Below are 22,513 nucleotides of genomic sequence, written 5' to 3' on the forward strand. Positions count from 1 at the left end.
GAAGAAAGCCAAGATTAGGGGGATTAAGGAAAAATGATAGACTTTTATTTTGTCTATATAGCTTAACACTTATAACACACACACATATAGACAATATGTAATTAAGATATATTTAAAAGTGTAATGATTTCAATGTACATTTGCCTGTATCAATAATGTTGGCTTTCTTTATAAACTCATGCGAAGTAATTTGTGTGTGTGTGTGTGATTTCTAGTTGTTCAACATCTTAGCAAAGTTTCTACTGACTCAGGTCATTTAAAAGTTTTTAAAATGTCTACACTAGATAGAGCTGGGAAGTCTTGAGGGTTATCTTCAGTTTCTAGCCTAGTCTTTCAGCCTGTTGTTTCTTCCATTTCCTGGAAGTTTCTTTCTAGTATTAGGGATGTGCTGGTTTACACTGCTTGCTTTCTATCAATATAAGGAAGGATATGACAATCTATTTTTTGGTTGGCTAATTTTAGGAAACACATTCACAGTAAATCATCTTAGATAGTCATTTTAATTTTAATTTTAAGCCTATCATCTCTAATTATGCAATGAGAAGCTTTCTTAAAGAAATTCCATTTTTTTCTAATCAGGTTTAGAGATGTTTCTAGGCCTGAAAGATTTGGAAAATCGTAAAGCTATTCAACTCATCTCTGAAGAGAGTAATGAGTTCTTTAGAAAGATTTTGCTATTGGAGGGAGATGGAAGGGGCCAGTCACTGTCTTTCTAGATGACTTCCTCTTGGAAGCCTATTTCTGGAAAGTGCTAGAAGTAGAATAATAGGGACAGAAGGAAGGAAGGAGTTAATATTTATTGAGCATTTGTCATGGTCTAGCCACTTTACATTTTTAATTTTATTTAATACTAACAGCCACTTGAGGGGAACTGAACAGGTACTTCACAGAAGAAATACGAATGGGAAACAAATATATGAAAGAATGTTCATCATTTTTAGCAACTAGAAAAATACATTTTCATTTTTAAAGAAATGAATGCACAGGGAGTGAGTGATACTGGCCAAATTACTGTTATACTGTGTGCATGTGCAAATATGTAATAGCAAATTCCATCATTATGTGCAAATATAATGCACACACACAAAAAAATAGATAAAAAAAGAAATGAGTGCTCTTAGAGGAATGAAAATAATTAACCAAATCACTCAAATTCCCCTCACTAGTAAAAGGGCAGGGTAAAGATTCAAGTTATACCCACTGGATACCAATGCTGTGTCCCATCACTGTACCATGTTGACTCCATGTTTCTTCTGCACTGACTGCCTGTGGGTCCTCTTTCTAAAACTCTTCAGTCCTAATGGAGTAGAATATCCTACTTTCTCTAACTTGATATAAGTCTAGTTCTGGATTCTGCAGAGTTTCTCATTGCTGCCTCATATGGTACTATTTCAATTGAGGGATGATATTGTTCTGTAGGTACCTTTTACTCTATTATTTGTAATGCTCTAACTCCCATATTATACTTAACTATAGATTTAAAGGTTCTGATGAAGTAGTATATTTAGAAAATAGTCTCCTCATTAATTATGGCATACTTTTTGGAGCTACTAATTCTGGTAACAAATACTGAAAATTTTACATTCCTGACATATCAATCAATTTTGTATTTATGCCCAGTAAGAATGATCAATAAGACCTTTTCCTGAATTAGCAATTACTGGGATACTTGATTCTCTTGATAGTTACCACAGTCAGGGTATTAAAGCCAGCTCTCCCAAGCAGATGTCCCAGGTCATTGACAGCAGTGAAAGGAGAAATGTGTGGAGAAAATCCTCCTTCCCTTTCTGTTTCGGCTAACTGCAACGAACACCGAAGTTCATAGAGTGTGTCACCTCCAAACATTGCACCAACAAAAACTCCATTTGGTTTTAAAACATAATGAATCTGTAATAAATGCAAGACAAAAAAAAAGATTCAAAATTTTACATGTAGAAATGCTTAGAATAAGTATATGATGTCTAAATCAGTATCTTATGACTGCCAATCTTATTTTGTCAAATTAACAATAAGATAAATAACATCTAATATGATCAGAAATTTCAAAAAGTTACTGCTATATGATGAAGTTATAAAGACAGATAATACAGTCACTTATAATACTAAAATCAATTGTGATGCCTCCAGCATTACTTTTTGGATTAGAATTGGTTTGGCTTTTCTGGGTCTTTTATTCAAAAAACATTAATTATCTGTAAGAGTATGTTGCATGTCTTCAAATTTTATAAGAGAAACAACTTATTTTTATAGTCAGAAAAATATTGAAAGAAAAAAAATTAAGCATGGTAGATTGCAAAAATCACAATCCTCCCAGTGTCTATCCCCTTTGAAATGATATTCTGTAATAATCTGTAAGAAGAGATGGAGTCTATTTCCCTTTCCCTTGAATTTAGGCTAGTCTAGTTCTCAAACGGCTTTGCATGCTTCCACCTGTTCTTGTGGAGTCCTGTCCAGCTACCATGTTGTGAAATGCCTGAGGTAGTTGGATGGAGGATAAGAGACATAGGAAGCAGAGATCAGCCTCAGTTGTTTCAGCTGAGGCCAGCTTAAAAAAGATAGCTTCTAAAGGCAGGTGATCACAGACACATGAGTGAACCAAGCCAGGTCCAGAAGAATTTCCTAACTAAATCCAGCCCAAATTACCAAATTACTAAATAGTTGTGTTAAGCAATTAAATAAGGATGGCTTATTATGTAGAAAAAGTTAATCAATAGGGAAATCACAATTCACAGCATGAAACCACTAACATATTGGTTTTAAGATGTAATTATTTTCTAGGTTTAAAACAAAATAATTTTAAATTGAAAAATTTTAGCAAAATACTGGCCAGACTGAACTCCAGAATCATAAATGTTTAACCAGTGCAGTGATTCTCTTAAGACTATAACTTGTAACTAGATTTGACTATTCAACAATGAGGACAAGGAGGAATTTTAAAGTTAATAAGGACTAAAATCACACTAAGTATTATCTTAAATTTATATTTAATATATCATAAAGTAATTACAAAGCAGTAAACAAACCAAAAATCTTTGTCTTCTTGCTTTATACCTCTTCAGTATTACTTCTTTCTTTGGTCACTAAAACTTTATTATCTGTATCTATGATTTAGGCTTCAGTTCTTTGTCATCCCTCTCTACCTCACAGGGCTTATCATCAACTATGATTTCACAAAGATGACTTTCCAATCTCTATCTTCAGCCGGGACATCTTCCCAGAACTCTAAACTCATCTTCATGGATATTTGTCTTAGCATACTTATCACTGTCACTGCTCCCACACCACACAAGCGAAACACTTATTCTCAAACCAAATTGTTATATTTTGGTTAATTTCCATTTTCTTTATCTAATCATTATTATCCCCTTACTTTTGCTAATTATTCCCTCAGACATCCTATTTCAAAACTTTAAGATGATCCAAGCAGCATGGGAGAAGGAGGCAAGAGGTTTGCAAGTTCAAGGCCAGCATCAGCAACTTAGTTAGCCCCTAAGAAACTTAGTGAGACCCTGACTCAAAATAGAACATAAAAAGGACTGGGGATGTGGTTCTGTGATTAAGTGCCTCTGGGTTCAATCCCTGGTACCAAACAAAACAAAACTTTAAGATGAACTTTGACTCTTTCCTCACTTTGATCTTCAGAGCTAACAAGCAACCATACTATTGACTTTTCCTTTGCAGAATCCTATAAACCTCTCCCATCCTTTAAAGTCTTACCATTGCCACTTAGGTTTAGTTTCCTCAAGTCTGGACCACTGAAACAATCTCCCTTCAGTTTAACAAACTTCTCCCCACATCAGTTTTCTAAGAAATGAGATGATGATATTATTGTGCAGGGTTATTTAATTCCCACATAAAACAGAACACCACAGCCAGCAAACAGTATGTGCCTAGCTATGGGATTTATTATCCTACCTACCAAGGTTTTCAAACATGTCACTTTCTCCTCAAATGGCCCTAAATTGCATATAAAAAGTAAACTTCAAATTCCTGATCTGGGGGCTGGGGAGATAGCTCTATTGGTAGAGTGCTTGCCTCGCAAGCACAAGGCCCTGGGTTCAATCCCAGCACCACAAACACACACACACACACACAAATCCTAATCTGGCAACCATGTTCCTCCTATATGTGGTCCCAATATACTTCATCTCCCAGCATGATACTAATCCTCCAACAGCTTTCTTCATTGTTCCTTCATGTTGCTGAGGCTCTTGTACCTCCCCACCTATGCTGATTCTGCCTTCCTGAAAAGCCCTCTTAATCTCAATCTCACCTAACCTCTATTACTCAAGTAATTCTTTTCTTAGAGCTTTTCTAGTCAACTCCAAGCAACAGTAATCTCTTTCCCTCCTTCGAACACATTTTTTTTTTTAACCTACCCTTCTCTTTTTCACTGATAAATGTCAACTGACAAGCATTTCCTTAGCGCTCTCTACATATAAGGCATGGGGAAGATATAACATAAATAAATAGGATCTTACCCCTAAAATATTTTTAGGCAATTAAGGGAGAGAAGGAACCCAACAGAAAATTTCTTTATGTCAATATCATTTTGCAGTTATTAAGGTCTTCACATATATTCAAAATTTATCTTCACCTCAATGAAACTTTTTTCAATGTACATGTTTACATGCCAAAGAGCACCAAGCATACCCAGCCCACAGAAGATTATAGTTGAGTTGATTCCATTCTCCAATTATCAAACCATGATGAAAACATCTCTAAGTTTCTAGTGATAAATAACAGAATAGTAGAATGAGTATAAGTTTACTCACCTGTTCAAGTGCTCTAGGAAGGTCATTCACCCAGTGCAAACTAAAATGTAGAAATACATACTTGCTTTATCTTAATTAGTATAATTATCATTAGTATGATAAACCAAAAAAGGTATTAATTATGAAGTCTGAAATTACATATCGTATTTGCTGACTGTTTTCATACAATCTTTAAATAATCAACATTTCCAGGGCAAAATCTTTCTCTCACAATATAGAATTCCCCCATTGTCAGTGTATAATTATACTTAAGTAAAAAATCTGATATGATTATCTTCACCTCTTAATAAAGTAAAAGTAATTCCTATTTGGCATTCCATCCAAATAGTAGTATTCTGAGACTTTATTTCAAGAAAGTGCAAAAGTAAGTACCCAATGAGATGTTCAAAGAAGTTCATCAATTAATCAATCAAGTTATTTTCTATTACCCTAAAAATAAAAAATTATCAGCAAATCTAAAATGTTCCCTGGGCAAATAGCATTATTCAGCCAAAGCTTAATTTAGTGAGTTTTCTGATACATATCATCCTACTTCTTTCTGCATTCTAAGATTTTATTAGAACAGCTTTTTAGAACAGCTTTAAGTTCACGGCAAAATTGAGGGGAAAATACAGAGATTTTCCATATACCCCCATCCTGACACATGCAGTCTCCCCCATTATCAACATTCCTACCAGCATAGCACGTTTGCTTACAACTGATGGAGCTACACTGACAAATCATTATTACCCAAAGTCCACAGGATTCAGTCTGGGTGTACATCTATGGGTTTAGACATATATATGATGTGTATCTCCATTACCATATTATACAGAATATTTTCAATCCCCTAAAAATCCTGTGCTTTGCCTACTCATCTCTTCTTCTCCCATAAGCCCCAGCAACTACTGATCTTTTTTTAACTGTCTCCACAGTTCTTCCTTTTCTAGAATGTCATTTAGTTGGCTCATGGAGTATGTAGGCTTTTCCGATTAGCTTCTCTCACTTAGTAATATGTTTAAATTTCCTGCATGCTTGGATTCGTACAACCACTATGGAAAGAATATGGAGATTTCTCAAAAAACTATAAATGAATCCACCATATGACCCAGCTATCTCTCTCCTTGATGTTCGTCCAAAAGAACTAAAATCAGCATACTATAGCAATACAGTCACCTCAATATTTATAGCAAAATAATTCAAAATAGCCAAATTATGGAATCAGCCCAGATGCCCATTAATAGATTAATGGATTAAGAAAATGTGCTATAAAAAGAAGAAAGAAAATGTGCTACATATACATGATGGAGCTTTAAAAATTTTATTTATTTATTTATTTATTTATTTACTTACTTACTTATAACGTGGTGCTGAGGATTGAAACCAGTATCTCACATGTGCTAGGCAAGTGCTCTACCACTGAGCCACAACCCCAGCCCCATAATGGAGTTTTGCTCAGTCATAAAGAAGAATGAAATTATGGCATTTGTTGGTAAATGTATAGAAATGGAGAATATCATGATAAGTAAAACAAGTCAGTCTCAGAAAATCAAGGGTCAAATGTTTTCTCTCATATATGGAAGCTAAAGGAAAATAAGGGAAAGGAGGAAAGGATCAGATGTCATAAAGATATAGAGAAGATCAGTGGAATAGAAGGAGGAGATTGAAAGGGGAGAAAGAAGAAATGCAGAATGAATTTAACAAAATCATCTTATATGCATATATAAATATAACACAGGGAATTTCACCTTTTTGTATAAACAAAAAGAACGAGTCAAAGATAAATAAATGAGCGAAAAAAGGAAGATCAGTAGAGGAAGATGAATAGAGGGAAAGAAAAGGGAGGAACAGGGACTGAAATCAAATTCTATGCCTGTATGATTTTGTCAAAAATGAACCCAACTACTATGTATAACTATCATGCTCTAATAAATTCAAAAATATAATTAAAAAATTCTTGCATGTTTTTTTTCTGGCTGGGCAGCTTGTTTTTGTTTTTAGGGCTGAATAATTTTCCATTATCTGGATGCACCAGTTCAACCATTCATTTACCAAGAATATCTTTATTGGTCCAAGTTTTGGGAATTATGAATAAAGTGGCTACAAAACATTTGTATGCAAGTTTTTGTATGGATAGCAGTTTTCATCTCTATGGGTAAATAACAAGGAGCATAATTGCTAAATTATATTGTAAAAGTGTGTTTAGGTTTATAGGAAATCACTATTTCAAACCATACTGTGCTAAGCTCACATTTATCTTTCATGATGCTTTCTAATAATTACTACTCTAAAAACTAAGGCCTATTATAAATTTTATCATCCTTATGGGGAAACTGAAAGCAACAGAATTAGTTACTTGTAAATAGCAAACAGATGAGCTAATGCTGAAACTTGGGTTCTGACTCTGTCCAGGGCTCTTTTCATAGAAAAAGACACTATGTTTTTCATTTTCTAATAGTATGTGAGTACATTTCTAAATTTGCTCAGTATGTATAAAAAAGCAAGGAAGAAATTACAACACACTAAAGAAAACAGCAAAGGTCATCAACTTTCCCAGCTTGCCTGTGACTAAGGGGTTTTACAGAACGTAGGATTATCAGTGCTAAAACTAGCAAAGTCCTGGGCAGACTGTGATGGCCGGTCACCATAAAAACAGTTATCAAAAGGTCTGAATTGGAGGGCTGGGAGATAGCTCAGCTGACTCCCAGCTGAGTGCTTGCCTCGCAAGCAGAAAGCCCCGATTTCGATCCCCAGTACCGCAAAAAAAAAAAAAAAAAAAAAAAAAAGATCTGAATTGGATATGGCAAGCACAACAGCCCTTTGAAAGAAAATCTATTTGACTATAAGAAGACAGGAGAAATAAGATACCACTGAAAATATTTTATTTTCTCTATGGAACTCTAAGTTCTTTGAGGATAGGATCTTGTCTGAATTCATATTTGTATTCCCCAAAGCATCTAGCTTAGTGCCTCATATATTAAAAAAATACTTACATTACTTTTTTTTTTGTAGTAAGTGTAAAGGTACATGGTAGACAACACAAAGGAAAAAAATAACCTTGAGGACTACATTTCTGTAGGGAAGAATTAAAGTTGAAGTTAACACCAGTTTTCCCTTATTTGCCAAATGACTATAAGGGTGCTCTAACACTTGAATACTAGAGCCAGAATACTCTTTCAAACTTCTGCCCCCATCAATAACCAATTCCAGAATACTAAGTTAAATTGGGAAGGAATCTCCTCTATCACAGGTAAGTTTCACCCAGTTGTAGAAAGTTAGGATAAAGAGAAAGCTGAAGAATGAACTCATATTATCTCTACTAGGGTGTACTGAATCCATAATCCCTTACCATAGAAATCTTAAGTTTATACATTAAACTACCTGGTTTGTGATTTTAAAAATAAGTTATTAAGAATTTACTCCATTATCTATTTTTTCCACCCCATAAGAGTAAAATTATGGCATAAATTATCTATTTGTAACATATTATTTAAAAGTACAAATGGGTTACCAACCTTAAACTGCTTACCACCAGGTCAAATGTATTTTCTCGGAAGGGAAGGAATTCTTCATCAGCTAAAACACTGACAGTAGGAATTTCTGTTTCTAAAGAATTTTTCTAAAGGTAAAAAACAATAAAAGATCAAAGCCTATTTATATAGTCTCAATTACTACCACAATTATAGTTAAATAAAGTTAATGTTATGTTCCCTGGCAGTTTCTCTAGGAAAAAGAGTAGCACATAGAAGGTATTCAAAAATACATCCTAAATCACATTTAAGATCAGCCAGAAAAACCGACTAGCTGGTTGGAAAAACATAAACAGGATACACATTTCACACCAAAAAAAAATCTCAGAAAGCTGTATCTTCCAGTGAAATAATTAATGCCAAAAAGTATGAAAACAAGGGTGAATACTTTCATACTCTTAGATTTTAAAAAAGTCTAAATATGACTCAAAAGTTAGACACTATAAATGAAGACTGATATATTTGATAAGCTTTTTTAAAACTTCTAAAAGACAATATAGACAAACTGGAAACTATTTACAATATAAAAGATGAAGGATTAATATCCCTAAAAAACAAGCTCTTACAATAACCTAAATAAGAACCCCAAGGTGAAGGCATGTCACAAAACTACTTATGAAATTCACAAGCTAAGAAATACCAATAGGCAAAAGATATAAACAGCTATTTGGCTGACCCAGTATTCAAAGAAATGCACTCCGCCCAATTTTTTTTTTTTTTTGGAAAAAAGAGATTTCCAATTTTTGCTTATCAGATTGACAGAAAGAACTGACCCAGTGTTGAAAAAGAGAAGGAGTAAAACATACTTTCAAATAGTATTATCATTCAATCTTTCTAAAGGACAGCCTGGAGAAGTATTACCAAAAAGTTAACATTAATGAATCCACAAATTCCATTACAGGAATTTATTCCCAGACAGAAAAATAAATTGAACACATATAGTTGTTTCACATAAAAATGTTCATTGCACTGTTATTGAGAAACTAGAAATATAACTGCTTGTCAATAGAAATTAAGCTAAATAAACCATGGAATATTCATACATTAAAAGACTATATACCCATTTAAAAAGATAGTACAGACATAATTTTATTAACAAAAATGTATGAGATTCTGTGAAAAACATGGAATGTTATCATAACAGTTTATATAAAATTGGTGGAGGGGGATAGTTACATGTCTGCAAAGACTAAATGTCACTAGTGGTTGCCTCTGAGGGGTAGAACTAGGGGTGATTTTTCTTTGTGTTTTTCCTATACTGTTTAATTCTTCTTCATGTGTGTCATATTTATGACTGGGGGCAGAAAAAAAAGCTAGCTATTTTACATTTTGAAGGAAATAAATAATTAAAACTATTATCAGGAAATCAGAAACCAACAGTGTTAAAAGCTACCTACCAAAGCATTTTCTGCAATATCTGTCTGGAAAAATTTTCCAACAGTTTCCTGCAATGGAATAAAGCTGATCAGATGATCAAAAACAAGCAGATACATAAATGCAGTAACAAATAAAATAATTGTTGAAAACTGTTAGAGATTCATTTTCAGCTTTGTAAAGATATTTCTCTGCATAACACCAGTATGGTACAAATGCCTTTAATAACATATTAAAAAACATTTAAATATAAGCAGCTTACTATATTAAGTACATTTAACTTTATTTAATAAAATTGAGAGCACAGGTGCGAATACCCACATCCCTACTTTACTCCACTGGGTTAGGGTTCTGTGTTAATTTTTCCATGGTTTAACATGCTAGTTTCCATAATCTTGTGCCAGAAAGCACCTAGATGAGCTTCCTGCTTATAGTTACTCAAAGAATTTACAAAGGACAAAGAGGGGCTTACACATAAAGACTTAGTGGTAGGGATTAAAGGGTTTCATTTTCCCTATTTCACCTAACCTCTCTTCCCTCCAAAAGGAAAGGGTACTGTGCTATATCTGTTCCACATTAAAACTTTCCACTCAGCTCTTTTCTCCAGGATCCTGCTCCCTCCATTTTCTCCTCTACCAATCTTTAATCTCTGTCTTCTGTTCTTTTCTCACACCTTATGACAGGCAGAAGCCATCCATATCCATTCTTTAAAAAAAAAAAAAAAAATCTCACTTCAAAGTATCTTCTAATTATTTGGTTTATATTTGGTTTATAACCTAGTACTTGACTTACTAAAGTCTTTCTTTATAATTTGTGGGACTCTATCTTCTCTTTCACTGCTCTACTAAACCTATTTCTAGAGGTAATGGCTTAAGCACTGACAGCTCTGTTACTGCTCTCAGTCCTGTTTCACTTGATCTCTTTTAAGTTCAATACTGTTGAGCATCTCCTAGAAACTTAAGTGCTTTCTCTTCAGGCTCCCCTCCTTTATAAGAAAAGCAGGTCCCTTTCAATTCTCCCACATCTGCTTTCCCTTGCTCACAGTGAAGCAAGTGTACTACAAAACCCTACCATTACTGGGTCACTGCTGATTACGTGAAGGTAAATAATGTGCAGATAAATGCTTAAGGATAGACTCTCACAAAAGAAAAAGGGGAAAAAGGCACTCTGAGTTGTACTGTTTGCTGATTTCCATGGTGTAATGACTCCAACAAGGGTGGATTTCATGCTAACAACACAGTGTTGCTAGGTGTAGAGCTGGGAAAGTAGATATAATTGACTTTCGAGAGTCAGGTCCAGCACAATTCTGTGAGGGGTGAAGAATTAGACCAATCAAACTATTTCACTTGAAAATTTGAACCAAGAGATTTAGGAAGAAAGGCAGAGGTCCCTGAGTTGGAAAAAGCATGCAGACTTCAGGGTTCAAGTAATGGTGTGCTAATAAACACTTATTACCTGACTCTTGGCAGGGTACTTATTTGAAACATTTACCAATTTCCATGGTGTAAGTACTCCTATCATGGCTGATTTCCCTACATAACTGAACAGAGTTGGGGAAGAGAAAAAAGGTTTTTCCGAGCTGGTATGAGCTACCTTTAGAACTCTACTGAGTGTAGGGTACTTTATATTGGGGTCCCACACACTAATGAACACTAGGGGTAGTCTACGGGGGGGGGGAGAGGGGAGAAGAATGAAGCTCTGTAGCATCCACGTAATCTTGGCACGTGAACAAAAAGGCCTCCATACGGATATTTCAAAGTCCCTATCCCTTGTAAGGCCTGGCTGTTTCCAGATCCCTGAATTACATTACAAACTCTGTGTAACAACTGGTTTGGGTGGATTTCTGCCCAATCAAGAGATGGGCTAGGTATATATACACAATGGAATATTACACAGCCATAAAGAAGAATAAAATCATGGCATTTGCAGGTAAATGGATGCAGTTGGAGAATATCATGCTAAGTGAGATAAGTCAATCCCCAAAAACCAAAAGCTGAATGATCTCTCTCATAAGCGGATGATGATATATAATGGGGGGGTGGGAGAGAGGCAAGAATGGAGGAAGGATGGATTGTATAGCGGGAAAAGAGTGATGGGAGGGATGGGAGGGAAGGAAAAATAACAGACTGAGACAAACATCATTACCCTATGTACATGTATGATTACACAAATGGTGCAAGTCTACCTCATATACAACCAGAGAAAGAACAGTTGTACCCCATTTGTATACAATGAATCAAAATACATAAATAAATAAATAAAAAGAGATGGGCTAGGAATATAAGTCAGTGATAAGAGCACTTGCCTAGAAGTATGGGGCCATAGGTTCAATTCCCAGCACTATCACTCCCCCTCAACATCTTCCTCAAATACTTTTCATCTTTCTTATTATTCCTGGCATCTTTCTTGGCTCCTCCTCATTTTTCCTCCACTAAATACATCATGGATGGTTCTTTTCTACATTCTTGCCCCAGAGAACTTACCTATTCCTATGGCTTTGTTTGTTATCTTAGACAGAGACTTCCAAATAAGTACCATAGCCTCTACTTTGCCAGAATTACCTTGTCTCAATCCTTTTGCTATTCTTTTGAGATAGTTATTACTGCTCATATTTTATAGAAACTGCAGTCTAGAGAATGGGTAACTGCTCCAAGACCACACAGACAGCACGTGGCAGAGCTGAAATTTTGAATCCTCACCTGTCCAACTTCAAGTCAGTGTTCTTAACCTCAACACCCCAATTTCAGTCACCCATTTCCATCTACTTGCCAGATCTCAACACTGAAGTATTCCTCTGATACTTTAAACTCAACATATTCAAGATAGGATCATTCCTTGTTCCTTGCCCATTTCATTCTGACTTTTCCCAATCTCAAAAGTCTTAACTTTAAGATTATCTTATTTGGAACTAATGACACGTTAACTAACTCAGGCTGACTCCTTACTTCCTGGCGAGTGAGCAAGATCAAGGCCTCAAAGGCGGTTTCAATAGTTAATGACGATGAATCGGACCACCGTCAGGGATTGGTTAACAATAGTTCCGCAAACGTGATCAGCTCACGCTTGCCATATAGTCTTACGGGACTCTCGCCTGCATGAACACCCCATGCCTTGCTGACCTTTAAGCTGATTGGTTCCCGTCTAGCCCCCACTCTACATAAAAGCTGTGTGATTTCCTCAATAAATGAGTTCCTGCTGTGACTGGTCTCCCTGACACGTCTGATTGTCCTCCGCACAGAGGGCTGGGAGCAGGCGGTCAGTAGGCCCTACCTATCCAGGTCTGACCTTGCTGGGGAGTGTCCCCTTCCCTTGCCGCTGGTCGAGAAGAGCAAGGGGGCTTAAGACCCCAACAATCTTACATTTGTTCATGCATTTATCCTTTAACATACCTTCAGGGTATGATACAGGTACTAAGAATTTAGTAATGAACAAAAACAAACAAATCCACTATGAAAAGACAGACACCAAATGAACAAACGTACGTGAGGATTAATAGATGCTATGGAAACAAAGCAACAAGCAACTAGAGAGTGGGGGCACTACTTTAGAAAGCAGTCAGGAAAAGGATCTCTGATGAGAGGTCCTTTGAGCAAGACTTAACAGATAAGTAAGCCACACAAGTATCTTGGGGAGAGCATAGAGAATAAGTGCAGTACAAAGCTCTGGTCTATTACAAGACAAAGCAAAGTGGCTAGGATTGCTAAAAGAAGAAAGTGAGACAAAGGAAATATCAGAATCATGTTGAAGAGCCAAACCACTGAGGGACTTATGGATTAGGACTCTAGATTATGACTAAATAAGATGAGAAATTAACTGTTCCTGAGCAGTGGACTAAGAATGACATAACCTACGTTTTAAAAGGATTACTTTGCTGTGCGAATAGATTGTTTCCAATAAGGAAGCTACTGCAAAAATCTAGGCAAGAGATAATGGTAGCTAAGACTCACAGGTAATGGTGAGGGTGGTACAGATGGTACAGGTGGTCCTAGGGCTACAGATATATTTTGAAATCCAAGTAAGATTTCCTGACAATGAGTCATCAAGTTCTGTTAGTTTTACTAGGTCTCATATATCCCATCTTTTATATCTGCTGCCTCCAAATAGCTGGTAGGTCTTTATTTCCCGTATCTGTACCATCTTTAACAAAGCCTCCTAATTGGTCTTTCTATCCTTTCCCTTCTTTTTCTTCCTGCATGCCACCCCCAAATTAATCTTCCTTAAACATTACTGTATCACATCCCATAGCATTCTAACTTTCCTTCTGCTATGATCTGACTTCTAATGGATGAACTATCAATTAAAAATTCTTTAAAATTCCATATCAGATTCTGTGCCTCTGAGAAGCCTAGACTACATGATTCCTGCCAATTTTTTCCTTTCCTTTAATTCCTGTTGCATTTGAATGACTGTACTGATTCTATGGCATTTACTATGATCAAAAACAGTGAAGCCTCATAAACACCCCCTCCCATCTCACCTTTGCCCAAGTGTGTTTTTATCTAAATAGATTTTACATAGAAACCCCCCCTAACCTTTGTGTCTAGCACAGTGTCCTATACACAGCTGCTAAAAGAATAAATGAATATCTTTATACTCTGAATTAGAAAATACAAAATAAAATGTCATGAATATTAATAAAGTCTTATGCGACTGATTAGATTAATATTTTTCTAGCTGAAAATCTCAGCTTAGTCACATTTTCTATAAAAAATGTCAATCTAATTTTTTTTTTTTAACAGTGTCAGGGATTGAACTCAGGGACTCATGCATTCTATAAAGGTGTTCTACCACTGATCCATACCCCAGCCCCTGATTTTTATTGTGAATTATCAAAAATGTTTGAATAAACTAAAAACAAAGAGAAATATATACAGGTTATTAAAAAAGTTATCAGTAGAAACAATGGATAAAATGAATTAGCAATTCTGATATACACAAAATCTAAATCTAAATATGATTCAACTGAATTGATTAGCCAATTCATTTTTTTTTAAATATTTTTTTAGTTGGAAATGGACCTTTATTTTATTTATTTATTTGTGGTGCTGAGAATTGAAACCAGTGCCTTGCACGTGCTAGGCAAATGCTCTGTCACTGAGCCACAACCCCAATCCATAGCCAATTCATTTTCAAAAGTAAATTAAGTTGTTGAATAAATATACCTTACTCAAATGCTGTGCTATGTAACCTCTTCCACAACCAACATCCAAAGCCAGGGTGAAATCTCTAAAAAAAAGACATAGAGGTTATGCTTTGTAATATAGTCCAAAAAATAATTAAGCTCTAATTTTTTCTTTAGTAAAAACATTTTATTGAATGCAACTCTTAGAAAATTACATCGTCTGTCTTTTTCTGCCTTGCCTTGCAAGCTGTGTATAGAGAAAGTCTATCTGATCCAGTCACTCTTCACAGGACCTCATGAAGAACAGTTTTCCACAAGGTGGTTCCATGATATGGATTAAAAGAACAGATTTCATGACAGTATTTTCATTTAACAATACATCCAGACAAAGAGAAAAGGGATTAAATGTAAATTAACATGAAAAGAATTGACATACTTAAGAAAGACTTGGTAATTATTCCATTTCTCAAATTTTTTGAGTATTAATACGCCAAATTAAATAAAAACACCTAAACAATAGGTAATTTTTGCTGAAAACTTATCAGGTTCACAGTACTAAAAGTTCTAGGCGTCCAAAGTTAAGCAGGTCAACACATGTACCTCAACTAATAAGGAACAATCAATATTTTAATTTAGTCAGTTTGAATCCTGAAGCAAAAATACTATCCTTCATGCTACACTGTTCCCTTTAAAGGTATCATATCAGACTAAATCAGCAAATACATCTAATTATAGGCCATTATGTTTAAGATAATTTGTGACAAAACTTAAAAATGTATCAACTAGTAACATTTTTTCCCTAAAAACTAAAATAAGAGTCCCTGTTCAATTTTTCTTAAAAATGTATGTCAAAATTATAGAACACCAGTACATAGTTAGAGAAGTTTTGTTTACAGGTAGTCATTTTCTTTATTTTTAACCTAATGCCCATTTCTTGATTATAAACATAGGCAATGTGGTACAGTTATGTATGCAAATTTTAGAACTAGAAAGACAAAAGTTCAGATTTTAGGCCTGCAATTTACTAGCCCTGTGATCATAGACAAGTGATTTAACTTTACTGCATCTCACTTTCCTCCTCTATAAAATGAAAAAGTTATAACATTTCATCAGAGTGGATGTACTACATGAAATACTGCATTTAAAATATTCAGTACAGTACAAATATTCAACAAAAATTAGTTGAATTAGTTATTATTATTACTGATCATATAGCTTTATTAAGTGAGTCTCAGATTTGTTGAGTTAGTTTTTAAAAGTCAAAAGATCAGTACTGAGAATATAAATCACTCTTTATAAAAGTAAGATATTAATGAAAGGTTGTTTAGACAAGTATGTTTAACAATTTAATTCTAAATATTTAATGTTTAAAACCTATTAGCCATAATCACAGGTCTATTCATAGACTTGACTGTGTTTTGCTCAGTGCCATGACATAAAAGTTTGCAAAATCCAAAAGGATGTACAAAATTTAATGTTTCCTTTATTATATCACAAATGACCTATAATCCAGGTAAATAATTACAGTAGTTTTTTATTTTTCTTTTGGCTCTTTAAAATAATGGAACTAAAGAAATAAATGAAATGGGAGACCTATTTAAAACAATGAAACATTTTTTTACATTAAAAAATTAATTTGTCCCCAAACACTTCAGTTGCAAAGATTTATCTAAAATAAAGTTGGAATTTGTGATTTTACAAAATTCCCTTTTTTATAGACAAATATAATAAAATCATCCAACCTTCATCTAACTTAATGGATGGCTTTTAAACAAAAGTGCCTGTAGTCCCAGGTATTCAGAAGACTAAGGTAGGAGGATCATTCGAGCCTAAGAGTTTGAAGCCAGCTTGGATAACACAGTGAGACCTCAATTAAAAAAGTAAATAAATAAAAGTTGAATGTATTTTATTATAACCATTGTTTACCTGGTTATGTCATAAATACGGTCCGCAATCCGATTTCCAACCTGAAAAATCACAAGAAGCAACGATGTATATATGTCAAATAGGTTTAACAGAGAAGTAACAATGCACAGGTTACTTATGCTTTAACATAAGTACTTCCCTTCATCCTTTTCCTATTTTAACAGGGCAATTTCAAATCCTGAATAGAAACACAATAAACTCTTCCAAGAAACAGGCAAATCACTTCGGAGGTCAACTTAATGAAATTGAGACAAAAGTTTCTTAAAAATGCATGTGTGTTTACAGTTTTACATTATGGATCACCAAAATGAAAAGTAACAGGAACACGAAAGGCAAATTAATGCCCAGATAAATTAGCATGAGGTATATGAAAATGAAAAAATTAGTTAGCTAAGATTACAGAATGAGTGGACACAATGAAAACTTACAAATCTTATGGAATACTTAAATGAGTTAGTAATTTTTTGAGAGATATTTGCAAATTATAAAAAGTCAAATCTGAAGAAAGTGCATGCCCCTGCCCCCACATCTCATTCCAATTTAAAATAGGTCATGTTACTGGGCTATATTTATCTGGCAGGAATAAAGATGTAGGAGTCTAATAATTCCCACATTTTACTCACTCCCTCATAAACATTCCAGAGCTACAATTAAGATTTGCAAGTTCAGAACATAGGTATATTTGTATTGTAGGGGGGGAGGGGACAAGGGAGAAGTTCAATTTGTACATCATTCCTAATATCAATACATTTGTTTATTATAAAAGAACTCTCATATTGCATATCATTCATTATAGATCTGCCATTGATAAGGCTTCAAAATGTAATCCAGGTGCTTTTCTTTGAAGGGCAGAGAAATTAAGAATGCACATCTTCTAAGTTCATGCCATCATGAACTCTTCAGGACCAGACCAGTAACTTGCAGGATCAGTGTAGTGTGTGCACTGTTCTTCACAAATGAGAGACATGTAATTTATTGACAGTTGACTCTCTGTAATAGATTCTATCAATCTCTAAGCAGCTGTCTCATGTAAGGCTTCCTGAGAAGTGACACACTGTCAATCACCCGATCAAGCCAGTGCTTGCACACAGTTGTGTTCAAGGTAGGGGCTTGCTTAATGTGTGTTGCATTAGCTTCAAAGACCTCAATGTACTTGACCCCAATTGTGATCTGCCCCTGAAGAAATATCTTCTGAGCCCTGAGTTCAGTGCTGTTTCAGTGAAAACCTTCAGCCCCTAATCCTCCTGGGCGGCAAGGAGAAGAGGTCCCTTAGATTAGAACAGACAAATCAGGAGATCTAAACTTAATTTCTTAAGATATAAATAATGTTAATCCACTGCTTAAAAACATTTAAGAGCCTCATACCACTCTAGGGCAGTGCTGTCCAAAAATCATGAGTACCACACAAGTAATTTAAAAATTTTAGAGGCTATGTTAAAAAGAAATAAGTTAATCTTAATGTTTTATTTAATCCAATATGTAAAACAATCATTCCAACATGTGTTCAACACAAAAATTATTAATGAGATATTTTATTGCCTTTTTTTCATATTTGGTCATTGAAATTCGGTGTGGATTTTACACTTATAACACATCTCAATTGGACTAGCCATATTTCCACATTTCCAAGTCTCAGTAGCCACGAGTGGCCAGGAGTTACCATATTGGATGGAACACAGAAGAAAACCCGAAGTCCTTAACCTCTAATAATGTGAGCCCTCCTGATAACCTTTCCCACTATCTCCGCCACTGGAACTTTATTGAAAGCTTCCATAAGGCCTTTTGGGCCTTCACACTTGTCTTTCCTTTTGCCTCGGAGGCTCATCCCACCCGACCCCACTCCCCTGCTCCTTCGCTGCTTGGCTAATTCCTCACCATGTCGTTTGCCTAAGCGGCCGGACCCCATCATCGCAGGCGCTACCACTTATTTCCCTTACCTTACTTCTTTAACTGAAATTATGTTTCTTGTCTACGCCTGTCTCGCCTTTTCCCCTTAAAATGAAAGCTGTGGCTGTAACTCAAGCAACATTTTGCTGAGTAAACGAATGAATGAAAAAGCACGTTACAGAAACCATCCGAGTCCTTTCTTTGTTAACAGCAGAGGCCGGGAAAAGCCAGGTTGCTGCTCAAGGTCACACAACCAGGTCGAGCCAGTTCGGGCCGAACTAGAGCTCCCGGATCGGAAGACCACAGGATCCGGACGGGCGGACCGCCGCGGTGTCCCTGTCTTACCTCCTCCCTCAGGTAGTCAAATTTCATTGGTTCGGGCTGCTGGGCCGCCCAGTTCTTCTGTTTTCTCTTCAAATTCCGGTCGAAGATATTCAGGGCTCCGGGCGAGGTATTGCCATGAGGCGATACACCGGAAGAGACTTCTCTGCCGCCAAGGTTCGCTGCCAGGACCCCGGCCCCCAGAGGCCGCGGCCACAGGCGCCAGAGTCTACCCTGTCTCAGCATCTCCGGCCGCGAAGCAACTTGCCTGCGTGTTTTTTGTCTTGCGACTGCGCCTGCGCGGCTACGGCGCGTAGAGTGCTAGAGGGAAAGAGGTAAATGTAGAAGTAGTTTGGCCCAGTTCGCGTGCCGTTACGGCGGAGCGTCACGCGGAGGATTGTGGGTCCCATGTGAGGCTCGTAGAAAGATACGACGCGGTGAGTGAGAATGGAAAAGAGAAAAAAGGCTGTGGGGCGGCAGCACCAGTCTCTGACAGGATCCTCCTCGGATTTGTGAGGGGTGCTCCACTTCTTCCTTCTCCGTCCTTGCTGTTCAGGGTTTCTTAGTCCTCTTCAGGGCTGCTTCTTGGGAACCTCATCCCAGTTGATTCCGCCTGAGGATTGGGAGGTGGGAAGGAGTTGTTGGTTCTGGGTCCACTCTGGTGTACCCGCCTTAGAGGGTAGGGTAGACTCTGGATGAGGACAGGCATCCAGAGGTGAGATCAAGTCGACTTCCGGTCTCTGAATATTGGACGTTTATTGTGTGCTTTGATTTCATTACGTACACTACCTCTGCTAAATTGGATGAGGCGATACCTACGTCGTAAGGCTGTTCAGAGGCTTAGGGGCTATAATGTATCTACAATTTATAAATGAATCAGTGGAACATTTGAATTTTCCTCGGTAATGCATAAAGAGGTTTTTTTTTTTTTTTCCAAATTTAAGAAAAGCAATAGCTTTAGAATCGGCCTTTGTTTTTGAAAGAAAGCAGTACTGCCCAATTTGATCAGTCCGTTTTTGCTCTTAACAATAAATGACTTCTGGTGTTTTGCAAAACTCAAAACGGGATAAGCTGAACCATCACACTTTACAAGGGACCAATGCTAGTTCTCTTCTCTCTCTCTCACACACACACATATTAATGTGTTTTAGGGGGATCAGGTCTTGTGGGCCATAGTCATTTATACACTAAATTATAGGAAGGAATGGTATATACTGACTATAGTGAGATTTTACCTTATTCTTGAAGGATGGTAGAATTTAAAGAGTGTAAGGTAAACCTGACTTGATTGGTCTATTCGGTTGGGAAACTAACTTGGTAGAACTAAATGCTGTTGGGAGAAGCAGGGGGTATAGAATAATAGAAAAAAATGGGACCGTTTGAGGCTTGGGAATCTTTTCATTACTTCGGCTTTTAACCTATAGTGAGTGAAATGGACTAATAAACATTTGCCCTCTTCTAAAAGCTTTGAGATTCTGCTTGGTTTGCCTTAAATTTGTTTCTCCAAATGATTGTAATAGCCAAGAGGATATTTTGATGTTTTTGCTTTCCTTGCATGTGCCCAGAATAATTTGGAGAGATTAAATAAGACTTAGGTTACCTTTATTTTTTTGTACATTTAACTTAGAATATATTGTGAATTAATGTTTTTAAACATTTATATCAAATATTTAAATATTTAATATTTAACATTAAACTAATATTTAATATTAAATAAATATTTGATGTTAATATTTAAATATTTAGCAATATTCAAATATTATTTACACTTCATCCATGTGACATTTGTTTTATTTTTTTTTTTTTTAGTATTTGGTTTCTTCAAACATTTCTTCAGTGAGAGATTTTAAAATGTCATCCAAACAAGAAATAATGAGTGACCAGCGGTTTAGGCGGGTTTCAAAGGATCCCAGATTTTGGGAAATGCCAGAAAAGGATCGAAAAGTCAAAATTGACAAGAGATTTCGAGCCATGTTTCACGACAAAAAGTTCAAATTGAACTATGCTGTTGATAAAAGAGGACGCCCCATCAGCCACAGTACCACAGAGGACTTGAAACGTTTCTATGACCTTTCAGATTCTGATTCTGACCTCTCTGATGAAGATAACAAAGCACTGAACCAAAAGAAAATGAAGAAAAAACCCCAGACCAAAAAAGAAATAGATTCAAAAAATCTGACTGAGAAGAAAAAGAAAGAAACTGAAAAAGTTAGTCGAAATAAAAATGATGTAGATAATTCCGAAAGAATTCAGCAAAAGAAAAACTCATATAGATTTAAGAAGATAGATTTAGAAATAAGTCCCAAAAAGGATAGTGAAGAATTTACATATAAAAGTACAAAAGAGAAAAAAAACATCGAATGTAGTACAGACACTTTTCCCAAAGGAAAACTAAGGACGGTTTACTCAAGCACCTCTGAAACTGTGAAATCTCCCAAGATCATTTGTTCTAAGACAAAAAGAGAAAAACAATCAGGTTGGTTTGAAAGAATTAGGGAATCTTTGATGTTAAACATGTTTATTTTTATACTGATCTTTTAAAAAAGTAAACAATAATTATTTTCATGGTATGTTGGGATTGGTTAAATGTTTATATGTAAATGTAAAGCTATGAAAGAAAAAACATGCAATGATTTATTTTTGATTAGTGCTAGAAGACAGATGTAAAATTCCTTTCCTAATAGTTTTGATTTGTGTTGGGCATTAGTTAAGGCTATGTGTTCTAACCCGATAGTGTTAATATGTAATCACTTCATAAGAAGAGATGTGTCTGAAGGTAAGCAAAATCATGTATTCATTTATTAATTAATTCAGCTACTTTGTGACTAATATGTGGCAGATAGAGCATGAATAAGGCATGGTCCCCCATTTCAAGGCTTTTGCTAACTTTTTTGATATCTTTGGAAAAATATGAAAAATGCATACTCTGAACACATAGCTTTCCAGTGCTCACAGTTCGGTGGGGGATAACACTTTTGAGAGAAGGAGACTCAACCACCCTGCAGGGTACATGATTTGGTGAGTGAAGATGGCTTTGATTTCAACCCTTTTTCCTTCGTAGATGCCCATGTGAAGATAGCAGCCTACTAAACTCTATGAAGTGGTCCTAAAGTATCACTATTCAACAGAAATGCCTAATTTTTAAAATTTTAATAGCCATGTTAAAAAGAAGAAACAGATGAAGTTAATTTTAATAATATATTTATAAATACATCAAAAATTTATTTCAATATATAATCAATAGTTTAAAAGTTAATGACATTTTACATCCTGTTTTTATACTAATCTCAAGTTAGATGAGCCATATTTCAAGTGCAAAATTGCCATATATGTCTCCTCACCACTGTATTGGACAGCATAAATCTGAAGTAGAAGAAAATCAGAACCAGAGTACAAAATAAAATAACAGTAAGTGCCATAAAAGATGTTTAGCAGAGAGCTATGGAAGTTCATAAGAAGGGGCCACTCAAGAATAATCAGAGAAAAATTCCTAGAAAATGCACTATTTTGATTGGGGTTTAGAAAAGATTTAAGCTTGAGGATCAAAGTGTTCTACATATTGAGAACTATTTGAGTGAAATTGTGATTGGTCATGTTCA

General features: G+C 35.6%; 2 protein-coding genes across 7 annotated transcripts in view; one reads left to right on the forward strand and one right to left on the reverse strand.

The window, feature by feature from the left end:
* Positions 1 to 19,308, reverse strand: part of NDUFAF5 (NADH:ubiquinone oxidoreductase complex assembly factor 5) — a 36,917-nt gene extending 17,609 nt beyond the window's left edge. For 2 of the 3 annotated variants that reach the window (XM_079128507.1, XM_079128508.1), the window contains exons 1-7: positions 18,939 to 19,308; positions 16,707 to 16,747; positions 14,821 to 14,884; positions 9,682 to 9,729; positions 8,270 to 8,373; positions 4,776 to 4,815; positions 1,690 to 1,887 (exon numbers count right to left, since the gene is read on the reverse strand). In XM_079128507.1, coding sequence (XP_078984633.1) covers positions 1,690 to 1,887; positions 4,776 to 4,815; positions 8,270 to 8,373; positions 9,682 to 9,729; positions 14,821 to 14,884; positions 16,707 to 16,747; positions 18,939 to 19,160 — 717 coding nt within the window. In that variant the 5' untranslated portion in view covers positions 19,161 to 19,308. Of the gene's footprint in view, positions 1 to 1,689; positions 1,888 to 4,775; positions 4,816 to 8,269; positions 8,374 to 9,681; positions 9,730 to 14,820; positions 14,885 to 16,706; positions 16,748 to 18,938 lie in introns of those variants that run through there. The other variant, XM_079128509.1, reaches the window with a different exon arrangement.
* The window catches only part of ESF1 (ESF1 nucleolar pre-rRNA processing protein homolog), an 89,585-nt gene continuing 86,294 nt past the window's right edge, over positions 19,223 to 22,513 (forward strand). For 2 of the 4 annotated variants that reach the window (XM_079128492.1, XM_079128495.1), the window contains exons 1-2: positions 19,223 to 19,351; positions 20,724 to 21,390. In XM_079128492.1, the coding sequence (XP_078984618.1) occupies positions 20,766 to 21,390 (625 nt within the window). In that variant the 5' untranslated portion in view covers positions 19,223 to 19,351; positions 20,724 to 20,765. Of the gene's footprint in view, positions 19,352 to 19,375; positions 19,630 to 20,723; positions 21,391 to 22,513 lie in introns of those variants that run through there. The other 2 variants (XM_079128493.1, XM_079128494.1) reach the window with 2 other exon arrangements.

Source organism: Sciurus vulgaris (assembly GCF_902686455.1).
Source record: "Sciurus vulgaris genome assembly, chromosome: 2".
NCBI classification, from domain to species: Eukaryota; Metazoa; Chordata; class Mammalia; order Rodentia; family Sciuridae; genus Sciurus; species Sciurus vulgaris.